General features: G+C 47.9%; 1 protein-coding gene across 6 annotated transcripts in view; it reads right to left on the reverse strand.

The window, feature by feature from the left end:
- Positions 1 to 25,510, reverse strand: part of ODF2 (outer dense fiber of sperm tails 2) — a 164,561-nt gene that overhangs the window by 22,215 nt on the left and 116,836 nt on the right. For all 6 annotated transcript variants that reach the window (XM_063936513.1, XM_063936514.1, XM_063936510.1 and 3 more), the window contains one exon: positions 6,640 to 6,744. In XM_063936513.1, coding sequence (XP_063792583.1) covers positions 6,640 to 6,744 — 105 coding nt within the window. The remainder of the gene's footprint in view (positions 1 to 6,639; positions 6,745 to 25,510) is intronic.

Consider the following 25,510-nt stretch of genomic DNA (forward strand, 5'->3'; position numbering starts at 1 on the left):
ACATTATGTGTAAAAGGGCATTCATAAAGGTTGTCATAATGTGTAAGGTGCATTATGTTTATAAGGACATTAATAATGTGTCTCATATGTGTAAGGGGCATTACTGTGTGGCATTATGTGTATAAGGTGCTCTAATATGTGGTGTTGCGTATAGAAAGGGCACTACTGTGTTATCTAATGTGAATAAAGAGCAATAGGGTGTGGTGTAATGTGAATAAGGAACAATTCAGTGTGATGTAATGTGAATAAGGGGCTCTACTGTGAGGAGTAACGTTTATAAGGTAAAGTGATACTACTGTGGGATGTAATATGAATTATGGACACTATCGCATGATCAAATGTGAATAAAGTTGCAGTACTGTGTGGTGTAATTGGAATTGGGGTTACTATTGTGTGGCCATGCACCTTGCCAGCAAAAACACACCCCTTTTTTGGGCTGTGCGCCAAATGTGCGAACTGTTCCTATTTAAAATAGAGGGGGTACAAACCCCAAAATAAGGACTGCTATGGATGAGGGGTGATGGTGCTGAGAAAGAGATGCAAGGTCAGAGGCGGAACCAGCGGTGGTGCTAGGGGGCACCAGCCAAAATCTTGCCTGGTTAGGGCCGGCTCTGGTTATTACTGTGTCAGGTGCAGTGTGAATGGGTTACCTGGGTCAATACGATTCGGGACCCCTTCACCCAATTGCTACCCATCCCGGCATATTGTCGAGTTGGGTTGCCAGTCTGAAAGGAGTCTCATGGCGGGTCGCACCCAGGAAGGACCAGCGTACAATTCCTGGGAAGGACCTGCCATTGCGATGTGAAAGGGCTATTAGTGAGCAAAGAAGCTTTCCCCACTGAGAACTGTTGGCACTAACATCCTCCTTCTACACCCTCTGCCATCACCGGAGGACCGGAGCATCCTGGGAGCTTAAAAAGCGGTCTAGTGCCCGGATCCACTGCGCGGCCCTACACCCCAATGTCCCTGTGAATAGCCTTGGACCCCGAAGAAGAGAAATAAAATATTCTATTTAGGATTGTGGCTTTAATTACAAAATAAACAGTAAAATAAATTCCCCTCATCAAAGTGATGCATTGTGAAAAAGTGATGTCATGGAAATTCCATGAATGCATCATGAAAAGCAACATGACCGTTGCATCTAATAATAATAATAATAATAATAATAATAATAAAATAAAAAATAACATTAAAACATACAGAGAAATAAGTGTTTAATGTGGATTCTGTTTATTTGTAACAAACCATAAAAGAATAATAATACGCAAGTAAAAAAAGTAGTGCAAATACATTGCATTCATGATTGTCCTAAAATATACAGAGACTGGCGTTTATCTGTTCGTATACACATTCTTAAACGCAGTACAATGGAGTATTGTGATAAAATGGACCCATCACCACTTGCAGCCATTTCTGGAAGAGGCTAATAGAGGCATCCCACAGAATAGCAGCATTTACCGTGTGAAGGCACAATAGGATTTTAATACCTACCCGTAAATCCTTTTCTCGTAGTCCATAAGGGATATTGGGGAAAACTAGTACGATGGGGTATAGACAGGGGTCCAAAGGAGCCAGTGCACTTTAAAATTTCTCCAACTGAGTGTGCTGGCTCCTCCCCTCTATGCCCCCTCCCACAGGCAGTTATAGGGTAAAAACGTGAGGAGAAAGGACATATATGAGAGAAGGAACATGAGAACAAAGGGGGTAATTCCAAGTTGATCGCAGCAGGATTTTTGATAGCAATTGGGCAAAACCATGAGCACTGCAGGGGAGGCAGATAGAACATGTGCAGAAAGAGTTAGATTAGGGTGGGTTATTTGGTTTCTGTGCAGGGTAAATACTGGCTGCTTTATTTTTACATTGCAAATTAGATTGCAGATTGAACGCACCCCACCCAAATCTAACTCTCTCTGCACATGTTATATCTGCCTCCCCTGTAGTGCACATGGTTTTGCCCAATTGGTAACAAAAATCCTGCTGCAATCAACTTGGAATTACCCCCAAAGTGTGGTGAGGGTTACACACCAGCATACCACAAACATAAAACAACCAGCAACGGCTGGTAACAGCAACAGCTGAACAGGTAATCACATAACATGAACCTGCAGAAAAGTCCACGCACTGAGGCGAGCGCCCAATAACCCTTATGGACTACGAGAAAAGGATTTAATCGGTAGGTATTAAAATCCTATTTCCTATAGCATCCTTAAGCGATGGGGACGTCCCAAAGCTTCCAGAACCGGCGGGAACGTGCGGATACTGCTGCAGCACCGCCTGCCCAAACTGGGTATCCTCTTTGGCCAGGGTATCAAACTTGTAGAACTTCAAAGGTCTTCTTCCACGACTAGGTAGCTGCTCGTCATAGTTGCAAGGCCAAGACTCCCCGGGAAGCCGCCCAGGAAGAGCCCCCCGATCGTGTACAGTGGGCCTTTAGAGACTTAGGAACAGGTAAGGCTGCCGACACATAGGCCTGTTGGATAGTAAGCCTAATCCAACGAGCAATGGACTGCTTTGAAGCAGGGTAACCCTTTTTCTGCGCATCATAGAGCACGAACAAGGAGTCCGTTTTTCTGATTCGAGCTGTGCCCTTGACATAGATCTGCAAGGCACGCACAGCATCCAATGCCTCCGGAGGAGCAGAAGTGTCAGAACTGGACGGAACCACAATAGTTTGATTCAGATGAAACGTGGAGACAACATTCGGCAGGAACTGCTGTCTAGTCCGGAGCTCTGATCTGTCCTCGTAAAAGTCCAAGTACGGACTTTTACACAATAAGGCCCCCAATTTTGAGACACGTCGAGCAGAAGCCAGGGCCAGTAACATCACAGTCTTCCATGTGAGGTACTTATCTTCTACCGTCATCAGAGGTTCAAACCAGGAGGACTGGAGAAATGCCAACACTACATCCAAATCCCAGGGTGCCGTAGACGGCACAAAAGGTGGTTGTATGTGGAGTACTTCTTGCAAGAAGGTCTGAACTTCTGGCAACACTGCCAATTTCTTCCTAAAGAAAATGGAGAGGGCTGAAATCTGGACCTTAATAGAACCCAGACGCAAGCCCTTATCTACACCATATAATGGGGGGATAAGGGTACCGGCGACTATTGTTGGTTAAAAGAACATATACTAAAACTTATAATTTATGAGCCAAAAAATATAAAATTAAACAGACAGTTTTTAATAATAACAATGCATAAAAAATGGGATAAAACATAAAAGTTTGCCAAATATTGATAAAAACATAAAGGTCAGATAAGGAGTTATAACTTAACTTAAAACAGGCAAGGAGGTCACTGCAGGGAATCCAACGCGTTTCGTCACACCAGACTTCTTCAAGGGGTAGGGACAGAATGAGACCGGCCTACACCAGCCTGCAGGAAACGTAGGAACCGTCCCAAGTGAAACTCAGCAGGCGGATACTTGCATTCCGCGCACCAAGAGACATATCTCCTCCAGATATGATGATATAGTGTTTTGACGTCACAGGTTTCCTGGCCTGAACCATGGTAGCAATAACCTTCTTAGAAAGGTCCTTGTGAGCTAGGATGTTCCGCTCAACCTCCATGCCATCAAACAAAACCGCTGTAAGTCCGGGTAGATGAACAGTCCTTGTTGCAGAAGATCTCTTCTTAGTGGTAGAGGCCAAGGGTCTTTGACGGACATGCCTAGAAGAGCCGCGTACCACGCCCTCCGAGGCCAATCCGGAGCAATCAGAATTGCCTGGACCACCTGATTCCCGATTCACTTTAGCACCCTTGGGAGCAATGGAATCAGAGGAAACAGGTAGACCAGCCGGTACGGCCACGGCAACGCCAGAGCGTCCACTACCCTCGCCTGAGGGTCCCTGATCCGTGAGCAATACCAGGGAAGCTTCTTGTTGAGACAAGAAGCCATCAAGTCAGTTGTCCACACCCGGAATGAAGATTGCTGACACAGCTCTTGCATTTCTTTAAGCCCAGAGGAGTATCCTTGACACCTCTCGCATGCAGGATCTGCTTTTTGTCCCTCCTTGTCGATTGATATACGCCACCGCCGTGTACCTGGATCGCTTGATCCCTGAGCAGAGGAGAAGCCTGAAGCAGAGCATTGTAGATTGCCCAAAGTTCCAGAATGCTGAATGGAAGGAGGGCTTCGTGGGCTGACCACCTGCCCTGGAACTGCGCCCCTTGGGTGACAGCTCCCCATTCTCTCACACTGGCATCCGTCGTGAGGAGGGTCCAATCCTGAATCCCGAAACTCCGGCCTTCCAGGAGATTGGAGGACTGTAGCCACCACAGAAGGGAAATCCTGGCCTGAGGTGACAGCTGAATAATCCGGTGCATCTGCAGATGTGATCCGGACCACTTGCTCAGGAGATCCAACTGAAACTTTCTGGCATGGAACTTCCATACTGGATCGCCTCGTAGGAGGCGACCATCTTTACCAACAATCTTATGCAAAGATGGATGGACACTCAAGAAGGTCGCTTTTTCCTCTTATAGAAACACCTTCTGGGCCACAGTATCCAGCAACATCCCCAGGAACAGTGTCGAACTCCAGCTTGTAGCTCTGAGAAACTAGCTCTCTGACCCAGGCATCCTGGCAGGAAGTCTCCCAGATGCTGCTGAAGTGAGACCGAAAGGACTGGACAAACAGCCCCAGACAGGAGCGTCTCGCCGGCGGGTGCCCCAGAGGGGAGAAACGTGAATTTCCCAGCCATAACTTTGGAAATCCAGATGTCCAATTCAACCCCAAAAATCCATTCCCCAGAAAATGGGAGGGATTCCACACTACGTTTGGTTTCTGCGTCCGCAATCCACTGACGCAACCACAAGGCCCTGTGTGCAGACACTGCCATGGCAGACGTCCGAGCGTTAATGTTCCCCATCTCCTTGAAGGAATCAGAGGACACATGTAGTGTCCTGAATGTGCTTCAGTAGGGTTACCATAGTAACTAAGGGCATATCCCCCGAGAGAACCCCCTGAATTTGAATGGCCCAAGAATTAATAGCATGGGTCATCCAGCAACCCGCAATGACCGGTCTTTGTGAGAGGCCGGCTGCAGTGTATATAGACTTTAGGGTAGTCTCTATCTTCCGATCCCCAGGATCCTTCATGGTAAAAGAGCACGGGGCAGGTAGCACCACCTTCTTAGACAGGCGAGAGACTGAGACATCCACGCCAGGGGTTTCCTCCCCAAATTGTCTGCCTTTAGGAGCAAATGGGAAAGTGCGCAAAAACTGTTTGGACACTTGGAATTTTTTGTCTGGATTTTTCCAGGCTTGTTTAAATAAGTCATCTAACTCTGTAGAATCAGGAAAAGTGACATTGGGCTTGTTTTGTACAAAGAAAAACGACTGTTGTGATGCAGCATCCTCTAGAGGGAGCTGTAACACATCCACTATAGCCAAAATGAGGGGTTCAATACCCTGAGCAGAATCGGGATCCCCACTAATGGGATCCAGGTCATCTCCATCATCTTGTATATCATCATGCAGTAGCTGAGTTTTCTGCACATTAGCATTGAGCTGGGATAACATAACTGACATCATAGTTTTAAGAGACCCTAACCAGTGGGGCTCTGGACCATCTCCCCCAACCTCTTCACTGATTTGTGAAGATTGACTGCATTGCACACAGGAAACAGATAGATAATGGAGAAAATCTAGTGTGACATATACTTCACAGCTCCTGTTTACCCATATTCACAACACACACACACACACACACACACACACACAGTTATAATGCAAGCCTGCCCTACTGTATGCGAGAGGAGACCCAGAGAGAGGGATGATACCAGCACAGCCCCAGTAAATCACAGTAAACATTAACAAATGCAGTCCTAAATATGCGCAGGATAGTGTACACAAGCGGCTCTCACCCTTTTCTACACCCTGTACCAGTTTCCAGCGTGTCTGTGAGGCAGGAAGCGCTGAGTGTGTGCTGTTGATGGCTGCTGTAAGCAGAGGAAGGCGCCAAAATGCCCCAAGTCCTGCTCTGAGGAAACTCCGCCCCCTCCAATGGCGACGCAGCTGTACATATTATTTATACTGGCAAAGTCTCCTAAACAGCTTAAAACATCACACAAGTGCTAGTCAAGCAGTATTGTGCCAGTTTACACACGGGGGAGGGTCCCGTACGCCGCGCCTGTGGTCAGCCGCACTTTGAACCGGGGTATTTCTCTAGCTGGGCCCCCCAGTTTGTACTCACCACAGACGTCACCTTCAGGCAGTGTTAGAGGTGTGCGGCGTGCTGCGATTGTGACAGCCAAGGCGCAGTGCCCCGCTGAACAAACAACCCCTCAGGAAGGTGGTCCTGCAGCGGGGAATCGGCTCTGCACTTCATAAGGCTGGTGCCCCCCCCTCAATTGCCACGGTGCAGATATGCTGTTGCCCAGACAGTATACCGAAAATAATAAAAGTTTTAAAAGAAATTGAAGAAAACTCTCTTGAGCTGCAGAGATGAGCATCCTCTCCTGATGGCACTTTTTTCTAAACTGCCTGTGGGAGGAGGCATAGGGGGGAGGAGCCAGCACACCCAGTTGAAGAAATTTAAAGTGCACTGGCTCCTTTGGACCCTATCTATACCCCATCGTACTAGTTTTCCCCAATATCCCTTATGGATGCTAGAGAAAATGGCTTAATAATCCGACATACCTGTTCTAGCTCAAGGTTCATTTCCTCCTTTAAGGTTTTATTTTCCGTGGTGGATCTTTCCAGCTGAAGGCACATTTGATCGGCTTCATGTCGAGTCTTTCTCATCTACAGGAGAGTAACAGGCCATTAAACCGGAGAAATGCAGACGTTTCTATTACAGTTTTGGAGGATTAAAAAAAAAAAAAAAACAACTGTTTTAGCAATTCCCAAATATAAAAAAAACCAAATAAATAAAATAGAGTAGCAAACAGGGCCAAGAAAGGGAGGCAATGTATGAGAGGATGAGGGGGTTGGTTTGGGCAGTAATGTGCCTTCCATTCCATCTATGGGGTATATGCAATTCCGGGCGAATTGCGGCATTTTTTCGCTCGTTTTTAAATTTGACACAATTCGACCGTTGAATTCCGGCTGGCAGGTGCCGGAATTCGACATATTCAATAAAAAACGGATTTGACAGTCCCGCTGTCGAAAAACGGACCAATTGACGGATAAGTGCGTCCTGGATTCGACTTTTCAGACGGCACAAAATTCGTTAAAAAACCCGAAAAAAAATTGCGTGGGGTCCCCACTCCTAAGCATAACCAGCCTCGGGCTCTTTGAGCCGGTCCTGGTTGTAAAGATACGGGGGGGAAATTAACATGGGATCCCCCGTATTTTTAGAACCAGCACCGGGCTCTGCGTCCGGTCCTGGTGCAAAAAAATAAGATTTTACTCACCGGTAAATCTATTTCTCGTAGTCCGTAGTTGATGCTGGGAACTCCGTAAGGACCATGGGGATTAGCGGCTCCGCAGGAGACTGGGCACAACTAAAGAAAGCTTTAGGACTACCTGGTGTGCACTGGCTCCTCCCACTATGACCCTCCTCCAGACCTCAGCTAGGATACTGTGCCCGGAAGAGCTGACACAATAGGGAAGGATTTTGAATCCCGGGTAAGACTCATACCAGCCACACCAATCACACCGTATAACTCGTGATATTATACCCAGTTAACAGTATGAACATAACAGAGCCTCTCAACAGATGACTCAACAATAACCCTTTTAGTTAACAATAACTATATACAAGTAATGCAGACAGTCCGCACTTGGGACGGGCGCCCAGCATCCACTACGGACTACGAGAAATAGATTTACCGGTGAGTAAAATCTTATTTTCTCGGACGTCCTAGTGGATGCTGGGGACTCCGTAAGGACCATGGGGATTATACCAAAGCTCCCAAACGGGCGGGAGAGTGAGGATGACTCTGCAGCACCTAATGAGAGAACTCAAGGTCATCCTCAGCCAGGGTATCAAATTTGTAGAATTTTGCAAACGTGTTTGCCCCTGACCAAGTAGCAGCTCGGCAAAGTTGTAAAGCCGAGACCCCTCGGGCAGCCGCCCAAGAAGAGCCCACCTTCCTTGTGGAATGGGCTTTTACCGATTTAGGCTGCGGCAACCCAGCCGCAGAATGCGCAAGCTGAATTGTGCTACAAATCCAGCGAGCAATAGTCTGCTTTGAAGCAGGAGCTCCCAGCTTGTTGGGTGCATACAGGATAAACAGCGAGTCAGTCTTCCTGACTCCAGCCGTCCTGGAAACATACATTTTCAAGGCCCTGACCACGTCCAGTAACTTGGAATCCTCCAAGTCCCTAGTAGCCACAGGCACCACGATAGGTTGGTTCAAGTGAAAAGCGGATACCACCTTGGGAAGAAACTGGGGACGAGTCCTCAATTCTGCCCTATCCATATGGAAAATCAAATAGGGGCTTTATATGATAAAGCCGCCAATTCTGACACACGCCTAGCCGAAGCCAAGGCCAAAAGCATGGCCACTTTCCACGTGAGATATTTTAAATCCACGGTTTTTAGTGGCTCAAACCAATGTGACTTCAGGAAACCCAACAACACGTTGAGGTCCCATGGTGCCACTGGAGGCACAAAAAGAGGCTGAATATGCAGCACTCCCTTAACAAATGTCTGAACTTCAGGCAGTGAAGCCAGTTCTTTTTGGAAGAAAATCGGCAAAGCCGAAATCTGGACCTTAATGGAACCCAGTTTTAGGCCCATAGTCACCCCTGACTGCAGGAAGTGCAGAAATCGACCCAGGTGAAATTCCTCTGTTGGGGCCTTCTTGGCCTCACACCACGCAACATATTTACGCCATATGCGGTGATAATGCTTAGCGGTTACCTCTTTCCTAGCCTTAGTGAGCGTAGGAATGACTTCCTCCGGAATACCCTTTTCCTTTAGGATCCGGTGTTCAACCGCCATGCCGTCAAACGCAGCCGCGGTAAGTCTTGGAACAGACAGGGCCCCTGCAGCAGCAGGTCCTGTCTGAGTGGCAGAGGCCATGGGTCCTCTGAGATTAACTCTTGAAGTTCCGGGTATCAAGACCTTCTTGGCCAATCCGGAACAATGAGTATAGTTCTTACTCCTCTTTTCCTTATTATCCTCAGTACCTTGTGTATGAGAGGAAGAGGAGGGAACACAAACCGACCGGTACACCCACGGTGTCACTAGAGCGTCCACAGCTATCGCCTGAGGGTCCCTTGACCTGGCGCAATATTTTTCTAGTTTTTTTGTTTAGGCGGGACGCCATCATGTCCACCTGTGGCTTTTCCCAATGGTTTACTATCAGTTGGAAGACTTCTGGATGAAGTTCCCACTCTCCCGGGTGGAGGTCGTGTCTGCTGAGGAAGTCCGCTTCCCAGTTGTCCACTCCCGGAATGAACACTGCTGACAGTGCTAACACGTGATTTTCCGCCCATCGGAGAATCCTTGTGGCTTCTGCCATCGCCGCCCTGCTTCTTGTGCCGCCCTGTCAATTTACATGGGCGACTGCCGTGATGTTGTCTGACTGGATCAGAACCGGCTGGTTTTGAAGCAGGGCTTTTGCCTGACTCAGGGCATTGTAAATGGCCCTCAGTTCCAGAACATTTATGTGTAGGGAAGTCTCCTGACTTGTCCAAAGTCCTTGGAAGTTTCTTCCCAGCGTGACTGCCCCCCCAGCCTCGAAGGCTGGCATCCGTGGTCACCAGGACCCAGTCCTGTATGCCGAATCTGCGGCCCTCCATGAGATGAGCACTCTGCAGCCACCACAAGAGAGACACCCTGGTCCTTGGAGACAGGGTTATCAGCCGATGCATTTGAAGATGCGATCCGGACCATTGGTCCAACAGGTCCCACTGAAATATTCTGGCATGGAACCTGCCGAATGGGATTGCTTCGTAGGAAGCTACCATCTTTCCCAGGACTCGCGTGCAGTGATGCACCGACACCTGTTTTGGTTTTAGGAGGCCTCTGACTAGAGACGACAGCTCTTTGGCTTTCTCCTCTGGGAGAAACACTTTTTTCTGGACTGTGTCCAGAATCATCCCCAGGAACAGTAGACATGTCGCGGGAACCAGCTGTGACTTTGGAATATTCAGAATCCAACCATGCTGGTGTAACACCTCCTGAGATAGTGCTACGCCCACTAACAACTGCTCTCTGGATCTCGCCTTTATCAGGAGATCGTCCAAGTATGGGATAATCAAAACTCCCTTTTTTCGAAGGAGTATCATCATTTCGGCCATTACCTTGGTAAATACCCTCGGTGCCGTGGACAGGACGAACGGCAACGTCTGGAATTGGTAATGACAATCCTGTACCACAAATCTGAGGTACTCCTGGTGAGGATGGTAAATGGGGACATGCAGGTAAGCATCCTTGATGTCCAGAGATACCATGTAATCCCCCTCTTCCAGGCTTGCAATAACCGCCCTGAGCGATTCCATCTTGAACTTGAATTTTTTTATATATGTGTTCAAGGATTTTAAATTTAAAATGGGTCTCACCGAACCGTCCGGTTTCGGTACCACAAACATTGTGGAATAGTAACCCCGTCCTTGTTGAAGTACGGGCACCTTGAATATCACCTGCTGGGAATACAGCTTGTGAATTGCCTCTAACACAGCCTCCCTGTCTGAGGGAGTCGTTGGTAAGGCAGATTTGAGGAAACGGCGGGGGTGCAATGTCTCGAATTCCAGCTTGTACCCCTGAGATACCACTTGAAGGATCCAGGGATCTACTTGTGAGCGAGCCCACTGATTGCTGAAGTTTTTGAGACGGGCCCCCACCGTACCTGGCACCGCCTGTTGAGCCCCAGCGTCATGCGGCGGACCTAGCAGATGAAGCGGGGGAGGACTTTTGTTCCTGGGAACTGGCTGAATGCTGCAGCTTTTTCCCCCTTCCTCTGCCTCTGGGCAGAAAGGACGCGCCTCTACCCCGCCTGCTCTTTTGGGGACGAAAGGACTGCACCTGATAATATGGTGCTTTCTTTGGTTGTGAGGGGACATGTGGTAAAAATGCTGACTTCCCAGCCGTTGCTGTGGACACTAGGTCCGAAAGACCATCCCCGAACAACTCCTCACCCTTGTAAGGCAAAACTTCCATGTGCCTTTTAGAATCTGCATCCCCTGTCCACTGCCGGGTCCATAACCCTCTCCTGGCAGAAATGGACAGTGCACTGATTTTAGATGCCAGCCGGCAAATATCCCTCTGTGCATCTCTTATGTAAAAGACAGCGTCTTTAATATGCTCTATGTTAAACAATATAGTGTCCCTGTCTAGGGTGTCAATGTTTTCTGACAGGGAGTCTGACCATGCAGCTGCAGCACTGCACATCCATGCTGAAGCAATAGCTGGTCTCAGTATAATACCAGTGTGTGTATATATAGCCTTCAGGAGAGCCTCCTGCTTTCTATCAGCAGGTTCCTTTAGGGCGGCCGTATCCGGAGACGGTAGTGCCACCTTTTTTGATAGGCGTGTAAGCGCTTTATCCACCCTAGGTGGTGTTTCCCAACGTGACCTATCCTCTGGCGGGAAAGGGTACGCCATTAGTAATTTTTTTGAAATCACCAATTTTCTATCGGGGGAAGCCCACGCTACTTCACACACTTCATTTAATTCTTCAGAAGGGGGAAAAACTACTGGTAGTTTTTTCTCCCCAAACATAATACCCTTTTTTGTGGTACCTGGGGTTACATCAGAAATGTGTAAAACATTTTTCATTGCCTCAATCATATAACGAGTGACCCTAGTGGACATTACATTTGCGTCATCGTCGTCGACACTGGTATCAGTATCCGTGTCAACATCTGTGTCTGCCATCTGAGGTAGCGAGCGTTTTAGAGCCCCTGATGGCCTTTGAGACGTCTGGGCAGGCACGGGCTGAGAAGCCGGCTGTCCCGCATTCGGCATGTCGTCAAATTTTTTATGTAAGGAGTCGACTCTTTCGCGTAATTCCTTCCACAAGTCCATCCACTCAGGTGTCTGCCCCGCAGAGGGTAACAACACATTTATAGGCACCTGCTCCTCCTCCACATAAGCCTCCTCATCAAACATGTCGACACAGCCGTACCGACACACCGCACACACAGGGAATGCTCTGACAGAAGACAGGACCCCACAAAGCCCTTTGGGGAGACAGAGAGAGAGTATGCCAGCACACACCAGAGCGCTATATAATACAGGGATTAACTAAATTATATCCCCTTATAGCTGCTATATGTATATTGCGCCTAAATTTAGTGCCCCCCCTCTTTTTACCCTTTTCTGTAGTGTAGACTGCAGGGGAGAGCCAGGGAGCTTCCTTCCAGCGGAGCTGTGAGGGAGAAATAGCGCCAGTGTGCTGAGGGAGATAGCTCCGTCCCTTTTTCGGTGGACTTTTCTTCCGCTTTTTTCCTGTATTCTGGCAGGGGTAATTATCACATATATAGCCTCTGGGGCTATATATTGTGATATATTTGCCAGCCAAGGTGTATTTATTGCTGCTCAGGGCCCCCCCAGCGCCCTGCACCCTCTGTGACCGGAGTGTGAAGTGTGAATGAGGAGCAATGGCGCACAGCTGCAGTGCTGTGCGCTACCTTGGAGAAGACTGATGTCTTCAGCCGCCGATTTTCAGGACTCTTCTTGCTTCTGGCTCTGTAAGGGGGCCGGCGGCGCGGCTCCGGGACCGAACATCAATGGCTGGTTCCATGCGGTCGATCCCTCTGGAGCTAATGGTGTCCAGTAGCCTAAGAAGCCCAAGCTACCACCAGTTAGGTAGGTTCGCTTCTTCTCCCCTTAGTCCCTCGCTGCAGTGAGCCTGTTGCCAGCAGGTCTCACTGTAAAATAAAAAAAACTAAAATATACTTTCTTTCTAGGAGCTCAGGAGAGCCCCTAGTGTGCATCCAGCTCAGCCGGGCACAGGATTCTAACTGAGGTCTGGAGGAGGGTCATAGTGGGAGGAGCCAGTGCACACCAGGTAGTCCTAAATCTTTCTTAGATGTGCCCAGTCTCCTGCGGAGCCGCTATTCCCCATGGTCTTTACGGAGTCCCCAGCATCCACTAGGACATCAGAGAAATAATAGTTGTAAATCCTAATAGACAAAACAAGTACCTAATCCATTTTAATATAAATAGATAAGCTATTAGCAATAAAAAAAATAAGAATTTACTCAACGGTAATTCTATTTCTCGTAGTCCGTAGTGGATGCTGGGGACTCCGTAAGGACCATGGGGAATAGACGGGCTCCGCAGGAGACTGGGCACACTATAAGAAAGATTTGGTACTATCTGGTGTGCACTGGCTCCTCCCTCTATGCCCCTCCTCCAGACCTCAGTTAGGATACTGTGCCCGGAAGAGCTGACACAATAAGGAAGGATTTTGAATCCCGGGTAAGACTCATACCAGCCACACCAATCACACCGTACAACTCGTGATACTATACCCAGTTAACAGTATGAAATATAACTGAGCCTCTTCAACAGATGGCTCAACAATAACCCTTTAGTTAGGCAATAACTATATACAAGTATTGCAGACAATCCGCACTTGGGATGGGCGCCCAGCATCCACTACGGACTACGAGAAATAGAATTACCGGTGAGTAAATTCTTATTTTCTCTAACGTCCTAGTGGATGCTGGGGACTCCGTAAGGACCATGGGGATTACACCAAAGCTCCCAAACGGGCGGGAGAGTGCGGATGACTCTGCAGCACCGAATGAGAGAACTCCAGGTCCTCCTCAGCCAGGGTATCAAATTTATAGAATTTTGCAAACGTGTTTGCCCCTGACCAAGTAGCAGCTCGGCAACGTTGTAAAGCCGAGACCCCTCGGGCAGCCGCCCAAGATGAGCCCAGCTTCCTTGTGGAATGGGCTTTCACATTTTTAGGCTGCGGTAGTCCCACCGCAGAATGCGCCAGCTGAATTGTGCTACAAATCCAGCGAGCAATAGTCTGCTTAGAAGCAGGAGCACCCATCTTGTTGGGTGCATACAGGATAAAAAGCGAGTCAGTTTTCCTGACTCCAGCCGTCCTGGAAACATACATTTTCAAGGCCCTGACTACGTCCAGTAACTTGGAATCCTCCAAGTCCCTAGTAGCCGCAGGCACCACAATAGGTTGGTTCAAGTGAAAAGCTGATACCACCTTAGGGAGAAACTGGGGACGAGTCCTCAATTCTGCCCTATCCATATGGAAAATCAGATAAGGGCTTTTACATGACAAAGCCGCCAATTCTGACACACGCCTGGCCGAAGCCAAGGCCAATAACATAACCACTTTCCACGTGAGATATTTCAGATCCACGGTTTTAAGTGGTTCAAACCAATGTGATTTTAGGAAACTCAACACCACATTGAGATCCCAAGGTGCCACAGGAGGCACAAAAGGGGGCTGAATATGAAGCACTCCCTTTACAAAAGTCTGAACTTCAGGCAGTGAAGCCAGTTCTTTCTGGAAGAAAATCGACAGAGCCGAAATCTGGACCTTAATGGAACCCAATTTTAGGCCCATAGTCACTCCTGACTGTAGGAAGTGCAGAAAACGACCCAGCTGAAATTCCTCTGTTGGGGCCTTCCTGGCCTCACACCACGCAACATATTTTCGCCAAATACGGTGATAATGGTTTGCGGTTACTTCTTTCCTGGCTTTCATCAGCGTAGGAATGACTTCCTCCGGAATGCCCTTTTCCTTTAGGATCCGGAATTCAACCGCCATGCCGTCAAACGCAGCCGCGGTAAGTCTTGGAACAGACAGGGCCCCTGCTGTAGCAGATCCCGTCTGAGCGGTAGAGGCCATGGGTCCTCTGATATCATTTCTTGAAGTTCTGGGTACCAAGCTCTTCTTGGCCAATCCGGAACCACGAGTATCGTTCTTACTCCTCGCCTTCTTATTATTCTCAATACCTTTGGTATGAGAGGCAGAGGAGGGAACACATAAACCGACTGGTACACCCACGGTGTCACTAGCGCGTCCACAGCTATCGCCTGAGGGTCCCTTGACCTGTCGCAATATCTCTCTAGTTTTTTGTTTAGGCGGGACGCCATCATGTCCACCTGTGGCCTTTCCCAACGGTTTACTAACAGTAGGAAGACTTCTGGATGAAGTCCCCACTCTCCCGGGTGTAGGTCGTGTCTGCTGAGGAAGTCTGTTTCCCAGTTGTCCACTCCCGGAATGAACACTGCTGACAGTGCTATTACGTGATTTTCCGCCCATCGGAGAATCCTTGTGGCTTCTGCCATCGCCATCCTGCTTTTTGTGCCGCCCTGTCGGTTTACATGGGCGACTGCCGTGATGTTGTCTGACTGGATCAGTACCGGCTGGTTTTGAAGCAGGGGTTTTGCCTGACTTAGGGCATTGTAAATGGCCCTTAGTTCAGACACCCTGGTCCTTGGAGACAGGGTTATCAGTTGATGCATCTGAAGATGCGATCCCGACCACTTGTCCAAGAGGTCCCACTGGAAGGTCCTTGCATGGAACCTGCCGAATGGAATTGCTTCGTATGAAGCCACCATTTTTCCCAGGACTCGTGTGCAGTGATGCACCGATACCCGTTTTGGTTTTAGGAGGTCTCCGACTAGAAATGACAGCTCCTTGGCTTTCTCCTGCGGGAGAAACACTTTTTTCTGTTCTGTGTCCAAAATCATCCCCAGGAACAGTAAGCGTGTGGAAGGAACCAGTTGTGACTTTGGAATGTTTAGAATCCAGCCATGCTGTTGTAGCACATCCCGAGATAGTGCTACTCCGACCAGTAACTGCTCCCTGGACCTCGCCTTTATAAGGAGATCGTCCAAGTACGGGATAATTAAAACTCCCTTTTTTCGAAGGAGTATCATCATTTCTGCCATTACCTTGGTAAACACCCTCGGTGCCGTGGACAGTCCAAACGGTAGTGTCTGGAATTGGTAATGGCAATCCTGTACCACAAATCTGAGGTACTCCTGGTGAGGAAGGTAAATGGGGACATGCAGGTAAGCATCCTTGATGTCCAGAGATACCATGTAATCCCCCTCGTCCAGGCTTGCAATAACCGCCCTGAGCGATTCCATCTTGAACTTGAATTTTGTTATGTATGTGTTCAAGGATTTCAAATTTAAAATGGGTTTCACCGAACCGTCCGGTTTCGGTACCACAAACAGTGTGGAATAGTAACCCCGTCCTTGTTGAAGTAGGGGTACCTTGACTATCACCTGCTGGGAATACAGCTTGTGAATGGCCTCTAGCACAGCCTCCCTGCCCGAGGGAGTTGTCGGTAAGGCCGATTTGAGGAAACGGCGGGGGGGAGGCGCCTCGAATTCCAGCTTGTACCCCTGAGATACTACTTGAAGGATCCAGGGATCCACCCGTGAGCGGTTCGCTGAAATTTTTGAGGCGGCCCCCCACCGTACCTGGCTCCGCCTGTGGAGCCCCACCGTCATGCGGCGGATTTGGAGGAAGCGGGGGAGGACTTTTGGTCCTGGGAACCTGCTGTGTGTTGCAGCTTTTTCCCCCTTCCTCTGCCTCTAGACAGAAAGGACCCGCCTTTTCCCCGCCTGTTTTTTCTGGGGTCGAAAGGACTGTACCTGGTAATACGGCGCTTTCTTAGGCTGTGAGGGGACATGGGGCAAAAATGCTGACCTACCAGCTGTAGCTGTGGAAACAAGGTCTGAGAGACCATCCCCGAATAACTCCTCACCCTTATAAGGCAAAACTTCCATGTGCCTTTTAGAATCTGCATCTCCTGTTCACTGCCGAGTCCATAAGCCTCTCTTAGCAGAAATGGACAATGCACTTATTCTAGATGCCAGCCGGCAGATCTCCCTCTGTGCATCTCTCATGTATAAGACTGAGTCTTTTATATGCTCTACGGTTAGCAATATAGTGTCCCTGTCTAGGGTGTCAATCTTTTCTGACAGGGAATCTGACCAAGCAGCAGCAGCACTGCACATCCACGCTGAAGCAATAGCTGGTCTCAGTATAACACCAGTGTGTGTATATATAGACTTTAGTATAGCCTCCTGCTTTCTATCAGCAGGTTCCTTTAGGGCGGCCGTATCCGGAGACGGTAGTGCCACCTTTTTAGACAAACGTGTGAGCGCTTTATCCACCCTAGGGGGAGTTTCCCAACGTGACCTATCCTCTGTCGAGAAAGGGAACGCCATTAGTAATTTTTTTTTTTTTTATATCACCAATTTTTTATCGGTGAAAGCCCACGCTTCTTCACACACTTCATTTAATTCTTCAGATGGGGGAAAAACTATAGGTAGTTTTTTCTCCCCAAACATAATACCCTTTTTTGCGGTACCTGGGTTTATATCAGAAAGGTGTAACACCTCTTTCATTGCCTCAATCATTCAACGAACGGCCCTAGTGGACATTAAATTTGACTCATCGTCGTCGACACTGGTATCAGTATCCGTGTCGACATCTGTGTCTGCCATCTGAGGTAGTGGGCGTTTCAGAGCCCCTGATGGCCTTTGAAATGTCTGGGCAGGCACGAGCTGAGAAGCCGGCTGTCCCGCATTTGGCATGTCGTCAAATTTTTTATGTAAGGAGTCGACACTTGCACGTAATTCCTTCCATAAGTCCATCCACTCAGGTGTCTGCCCCGCAAGGGGTGACATCACATTTATAGGCATCTGCTCCGCCTCCACATAAGCCTCCTCATCAAACATGTCGACACAGCCGTACCGACACACCGCACACACACAGGGAATGCTCTTAAGGGAGACAGGACCCCACAAAAGCCCTTTGGGGAGACAGAGAGAGAGTATGCCAGCACACACCAGAGCGCTATAATAATGCAGGGACTAACTGAATTATGACCCTTTATAGCTGCTTATAGTATTAAACTGCGCCTAAATTTAGTGCCCCCCTCTCTTTTTTTACCCTTTCTGTAGTGTAGACTGCAGGGGAGAGTCAGGGAGCTTCCTTCCAGCGGAACTGTGAGGAAAAAATGGCGCCAGTGTGCTGAGGGAGATGGCTCCGCCCCTTTTTCGACTGACTTTTCTCCCGCTTTTTTCTGCATTCTGGTAGGGGTAATTACCACATATATAGCCTCTGGGGCTATATATTGTGGTTATTTTGCCAGCCAAGGTGTTTTTATTGCTGCTCAGGGCGCCCCCCCCAGCGCCCTGCACCCTCAGTGACCGGAGTGTGAAGTGTGTATGAGGAGTAATGGCGCACAGCTGCGGTGCTGTGCGCTACCTTGATGAAGACTGAAGTCTTCTGCCACCGATTTTCCGGACCATCTTCATGCTTCTGGCTCTGTAAGGGGGATGGCGGCGCGGCTCCGGGAACGAACACCAAGGACGGGTCCTGCGGTCGATCCCTCTGGAGCTAATGGTGTCCAGTAGCCTAAGAAGCCCAAGCTAGCTGCAAGCAGGTAGGTTCGCTTCTTCTCCCCTTAGTCCCTCGTTGCAGTGAGCCTGTTGCCAGCAGGTCTCACTGTAAAATAAAAAACCTAATTTAAACTTTCTTTCTAGAAGCTCAGGAGAGCCCCTAGTGTGCATCCAGCTCGGCCGGGCACAGAGATCTAACTGAGGTCTGGAGGAGGGGCATAGAGGGAGGAGCCAGTGCACACCAGATAGTACCAAATCTTTCTTATAGTGTGCCCAGTCTCCTGCGGAGCCCGTCTATTCCCCATGGTCCTTACGGAGTCCCCAGCATCCACTAGGACGTTAGAGAAAACACAAAAAAAATCTTTCATTAGATTCCGCCAGCAAAGTGAGGCGGAATGAAATTGACGAATTTACTGTCGAAAAGCACTGTTGTCGATTCGACATTTTTCAATTGAATATACTTTTGTCGAAAAGCCGCATTTTTACCATTGCAGAAATGTCGAATTTGTCAATTGTCGAATTTCCAAAAGTCGAATCTGAAAAGTAATTTTTTTTGTCGAAAAGTACTGTATTGCATTGTCCAAAAAACATTTTTTGTCGAAAATGCCCCGTTTTTCGACATTTGCGGCAATTCGACCGCAATTGCATATACCCCTATATGTTATTTGTACAGGCAACTGCAGTATGAGAAGTTGATGTTGCAGCTGTTGGTACATGTTTGTATTCCTGAGCCATCTACAGTACGACTGATCAAGATTGTAATACTGACTTTAATGGAGTCATTATATCAATAATATGGGGTATATTAATGTGGTATGATTAGCTGGAAAGCAGGGAAATTCCCCATCTCCTGTATTCAATGTGGGGCACGCTAAGGTCACGTATCTAGCACCTGTCTTGGGCTAAGACATATTTTATGGAATTTTACTGCGTGTAAATTAATATCATAGTGGGCAGAGCCGCATTTACCATGTCTTCCAGTACAGAGGTGAGGGCGTTCTAGTTGCATCCATCTGGGTGCATTACGCTTTGTTACATAAAACAGGACAATGCTACTGTATTTAACTGCTGATTAGGAAAACCAGTCGCTATTACGCTCAACAGGTACACCTGAAGTCATGAATGACCATTTTACATCCAAAATCATTGATGTGTTACAACTCCATATTAAATGTAATCCTGTCTCTCCATGTGTATACATACTGTAGAGCACAAGTGTCCACTAAGTTTCTACTGCCCCTTTCATCTTGGTACAGGTATGCTCTGTGCATAGAATTAGGCTATAAACTGAAGTGCCAAAAGTCATGGGATAGGTGCCTATATTGTGTAGGACACCCTCTAGCCCAGCAAACAGCAGCAACTTGACGTGGCATCAGTTCCACAAGTAGACAGAAGACTTCTGGAGAGAGAGATTGACCCATGCTGTCTGGATGATATTTGTAGGTGCAGGATATTGGCCTCTCCACACCATTCATCAGAACTCTCCAGAATGCTCCACAAACCAATTGTGGACAACTTGGGACCGATGACAGTGCATTATCTTGCTGGAATATTCCATTGTTGTGGGGGTACATGAAGTCCTGCAAATGGTAACCAAGCACTGCAACTTAGTGGTTACCGGTCAATGACCTATTCTGGCGGATCCGCAGACCCAACCCATGCACGGTGCCTCGTTGACAACTGGGGTCCATGGCCTCATGGGGTCTGTGCCACACTGAAACTGTACCATCAGCTCGAAACAACTGGAACAATGACAAATGGCACAACGCCACATGTTGCCAGTCCTCCAGGGTCCAATTAGCAACGTCTCTCAAGCACAGGTGAGGTGCTGTGTCTGGTGTTGTATTGTTAACAGGGGCACTCTGCTGGGTCACTTACCATTACCTTTATGCAGAATTAGCAGTTTACTATACAGCGTAGGGGGGACTCTAAAAAAAATGTGGGATTTTGAATTTTGGATAAGGGATACTCAACCTATTAGAAACTCATCAATACAGACTCTGTATAATATTTATAATGCATTCTCTCAGGAATCTTCAGAAATAGCCCTCTTCCCCTCCACATATATGAATGTGTATATATATATATATATATATATATATATATATATATATATATATATATATATATATATATATATATATATATACATATACACACACACACACCGGTTGAGTATCCCATATCTAAATATTTCGAATACGGAATATTCCGAAATAAGGATTTTTTTGAGAGACAGAGATAGTGAAACCTTTGTGTACATTGAGCCATCGGAAAACAAAGTTATAAAAATAATGGCTAAAATCACCTTCAGGCTGTGTGTATAAGGTGTATATGAAATATAAATGCATTCTGTGCTTAGACTTGGGACCCATCGCCATGATATCTCATTATGGTATGCAATTATTCCAAAATACGGAATAATCCGATATCCAAAATACTACTGGTCCCAAGCATTTTGGATATGCGATACTCAACCTGTATTATAATGGGCTTAAGAGTCTGTCTAGCGCAGTCATGGCTAACCTCGACACTCCAGCTGTTGTTGAACTACACATCCCAGCATGCCCTGCATCACTTTTAGCATGGCCAAATAGCAAAACTGTTGCAGGGCAAGCTGGGATGTGTAGTTCAACAACAGCTGGAGTGTCGAGGTTAGCCAGCACTGGTCTGAGCAGTGAGAACTGGAGGGAGGAAACACTCCAACACCCCCCCCCCCCCAAAAAGCACTCACTGACAGGATACGGTCATTAGGTCGACCACTATTGGTCGACATGCATTAGGTGGACATTGTCACTAGGTTGACATGGACATTTGGTCGACACGAGTTAAAAAAAACAACATATTGTGAACTTTTTCCATACTTTCCCCCTGCCCCGCCCCACCCTGTCAATCAGGCAGAGGCGGTGGCATATGTGCGCTGCGACCGCAGGACCCATTCTGCGCATGTGTAGTCTCCCCGCCATCAGGAAACTGCACATAGAAACGCATAAGCGATCAGTAATGAATCAGGCCCTTAGACAAGAATGCAACCTCTTGGGTAAATAAGACCCAATGACATTTACAAGTGATCTTTATCCTCATTCCTAGTCAGTTAGGCAGAGCTCCGATATACAAGTGCTCACAAAACTGCTGTCTCTAATGTGTCACAGAAGTAAACAAAACTACTAAGAATAAAACAGGAATTTAATACCTACCGGTAATTCCTTTTCTTCTAGTCCATATGGGATACTGGGATGGTAAGAGTTACCATAGGGTATAGATGGGGTCAATTGGAGCCTAACACTTTAAAAATTCTTTAGTGTGCTGGCTCCTCCCCTCTATGCCCCTCCTGCAGACTCAGTCTAGGAAAACTGTGCCCGAGGATACATACAGTACCTTGAGAGATAAAAGTAGTGATATACGAACCAGCGCACAACATAAGAGGATAGCAGCGCAATCCACAACTTGAAACTAGGGACAGCAACAGCAGACCCAAACAGTAACACACAAGAACAACTCTTGCAGGAAAATTCAAAGCACAGAGGCGGGCGCCCAGTATCCCCTACGGACCAGGAGAAACGGAATTACCGGTAGGTATTAAATTCCTATTTTCTCTCACGTCCAAGGGGATACTGGAATGGTAAGAGTTACTATGGGGATGTCCCAAAGCTCCCAGAATGGGTGGGAGAGTGCAGAGACCCTTGCAAAACCTCAGTAGCCAAGGTATAGAACCTGTAAAACTTTACAAAAAAAGTGTTCGGACCAGACCACGTAGCGGCTCGGCATAACTGCAAAGCCGAGACACCATGGGCAGCCGCCCAGGAAGAACCCACCGACCTTGTGGAGTGGGCAAGAACAGAACTCGGCAGCGGCAAAACTGCCGAAGAGTAAGCCTGTTGGATAGTCATCCGGATCCAATGAGCAATGGACTGCTTAGAAGCAGGACATCCGATCTTCGTAGCGTCATAGGGAACAAACAGGGAATCAGATTCGTTCGTTCAGCAGATCCAGCTGGATAGGCCGGGCATGGAAACTTCCGTACTGGATAGCCTTGTGTGAGGCTACCATCTTGCCCAACAGCCGGATGCAGAGATGCACAGAGTCTTTTTCGGAGGTTTCAGAACGGAACGCACCAAAGTTTGAATTGTCAAGGCATTGTACACAGGAAGGAACACCTTCTAAGACAGCGTGTCCAGAATCATCCCCAAGAACTGCAGTCTCTGTGATGGTACCAGGTGTCATTTCTGCTGATTGAGAATCCATCCGTGATCAGTCAGAAGCCATGTAGTTAAAGCTATGCTTTCCAACAACCAAGCTTTGGACACAGCCTTTAGGAGGAGATCGTCCAAGTATGGAACAATGTTCACAACCCTCACGTGGAGTTGAAGCATCATCACAGTTATCACCTTTGTGAACACCCGTGGAGCCGTGGATAGGTCAAAGGGTAGGGCCTGGAACTGGAAGTGATCTTCCTTTAGTGCAAACCCGAGGTAAGCCCGATGAGATTGGGATGTGAAGGTATGTATCCTTGATATCTAGGGAAATCAGGAATTCCCCCTCTTCCAGGCCTGAAATCACCGCTCTGAGGGATTCCATCTTGAACTTGAATACCTTTTAGGTATGGATTCAGAGATTTGAAGTTCAATATTGGCCGGGCCGAACAGTCTTGCTTCGGTACCATGAACAGGCTGGAATAAAAGCCCTTGTTTCTGAGTAGAGGGGGAACTGGAACAATAACCTGCATTTGTTGCAGTGGTTGTATGGCCTCTAGCAAGGTAACCTTGGACACAGGTGAAGCTGGTAAGCCGGACCTTAAGAATCTGAGGAGGGAGCTGTTGAAACTCCAACTTGTATCCTTGGGAGACATTTCTCACCCAAGGATCCCGGGCACGATTTCACCCAAATATGGCTAAAACACTTGAGGCGATCACCCACTTTCCCCCTGAGGTAGGGGCCAACCGTCACGCAGAGGGCTTGGTAGAGGCAGAGCCTGAACTCTGTTCCAGGGGACCAACAGCCGCTGGTCTGCGTGCTCTACCTCGGTTTCCCACGAGCTGCTTTGGAGCACCTCTGGCTCTTCCCCGAAATCTGGCCACACGAAAGGACTGGAGAGAGGGTCTGGGATAAGAACGTCTGGCCGGAGGGGCAGCTGACGCCAGATAGGTGGACTTACCGGCAGTTGCTTGTGAAATCCACTTATTCAATTCCTCCCCAAAGAGAGCTTACCCTGTGAAAGGAAGGTTTTCAACACCCTTTTTGGAATCTGCGTCTGCAGTCCACTGTCGCAACCACAGAGCCCTGCAAGCCAACATAGCCATAGATCAGGAGTTGATAATGCCAATATCCTTAATTGCCTCACTCATGAAATTTGCAGAAGAGTTAGTAATTCATCTTGAGGCACGGTATCAAAACCCCTCTATTATGTTACCAGACCATTTCACAATGGCCCTTGAGATCCAACCACAAGCAATGGTGGGTCTCTGTGCGACTCCCACTGCAGTGTAAATGGATTTGATTGTAGTCTCAATTTTGCGGTCAGCAGGAACTTTTAAGGAGTTAGCACCAGGTACAGGCAGCACAATCTTACGTGATAGTCTGGACACCTCAGAGGGGAAAGGGAAGGAGTTTAGCAACAGCTTAGGTGGTTGGGAATTTTCTTATCAGGATTAACCCACGCTTCGTTGAAAAGTGTGTTTAATTCCATTGAGACAGGAAAGGTGGAAAAACGATTTCTCCTCAGGCTGTGCCTCCTTATCAGGGATATTCAGGACCTTCCTGATAGAGTAGATAAGTGCTTCCACCCCCTGAGACAGAGCACTGTCTCCATTATCACCCACCACTTCCCCTTCCTCCAAATCTGGCATTATCAGAGTCAGACTGGAGTACATGGGATAGTGTGCGTTTCTGAGAAACCAGCAGAGGGGGTTGGGGGATAGGTCTGAGATCAGAAGTCTGAACCAGAAAATCATCCATAGATTTCTTAAACACTTGTCTTTCCTGCTTGGCAGTAGCCAGCTCAGATGATATGTTAGACATCATCCCTTTTATTGAATCCAGACACTCAGGTTCCTATGTCTTGTCAGCAGGGATACAGACCAGTAACTCTTCAAGAGGCTGGTCTGGTTCCCCCCCTTAAGTCCCACGACGCAGGCAGACTGATGCCAGCCGATGCTGCCTGAAAACAACAAACTAAAAATAAGAATTTACTTACCGATAATTCTATTTCTCATAGTCCGTAGTGGATGCTGGGGACTCCGTAAGGACCATGGGGAATAGCGGCTCCGCAGGAGACTGGGCACATCTAAAGAAAGCTTTAGGACTAACTGGTGTGCACTGGCTCCTCCCCCTATGACCCTCCTCCAAGCCTCAGTTAGGATACTGTGCCCGGATGAGCGTACACAATAAGGAAGGATTTTGAATCCCGGGTAAGACTCATACCAGCCACACCAATCACACCGTATAACTTGTGATCTGAACCCAGTTAACAGTATGATAACAGAGGAGCCTCTGAAAAGATGGCTCCCAACAATAATAACCCGATTTTTGTAACAATAACTATGTACAAGTATTGCAGATAATCCGCACTTGGGATGGGCGCCCAGCATCCACTACGGACTATGAGAAATAGAATTATCGGTAAGTAAATTCTTATTTTCTCTAACGTCCTAAGTGGATGCTGGGGACTCCGTAAGGACCATGGGGATTATACCAAAGCTCCCAAACGGGCGGGAGAGTGCGGATGACTCTGCAGCACCGAATGAGAGAACTCCAGGTCCTCCTCAGCCAGGGTATCAAATTTGTAGAATTTAGCAAACGTGTTTGCCCCTGACCAAGTAGCTGCTCGGCAAAGTTGTAAAGCCGAGACCCCTCGGGCAGCCGCCCAAGATGAGCCCACTTTCCTTGTGGAACGGGCTTTTACAGATTTTAGCTGTGGCAGGCCTGCCACAGAATGTGCAAGCTGAATTGTACTACAAATCCAACGAGCAATAGTCTGCTTAGAAGCAGGAGCACCCAGCTTGTTGGGTGCATACAGGATAAACAGCGAGTCAGATTTCCTGACTCCAGCCGTCCTGGAAACATATTTTCAGGGCCCTGACAACATCCAGCAACTTGGATTCCTCCAAGTCCCTAGTAGCCGCAGGCACCACAATAGGTTGGTCAGGTGAAAACGCTGGAACCACCTTAGGGAGATACTGAGGACGAGTCCTCAATTCCGCCCTGTCCGAATGGAAAATCAGATAAGGGCTTTTACAGGATAAAGCCGCCAATTTTGACACGCGCCTG

The sequence above is a fragment of the Pseudophryne corroboree genome, chromosome 8 (assembly GCF_028390025.1).
Source record: "Pseudophryne corroboree isolate aPseCor3 chromosome 8, aPseCor3.hap2, whole genome shotgun sequence".
In the NCBI taxonomy this organism is placed as follows: domain Eukaryota; kingdom Metazoa; phylum Chordata; class Amphibia; order Anura; family Myobatrachidae; genus Pseudophryne; species Pseudophryne corroboree.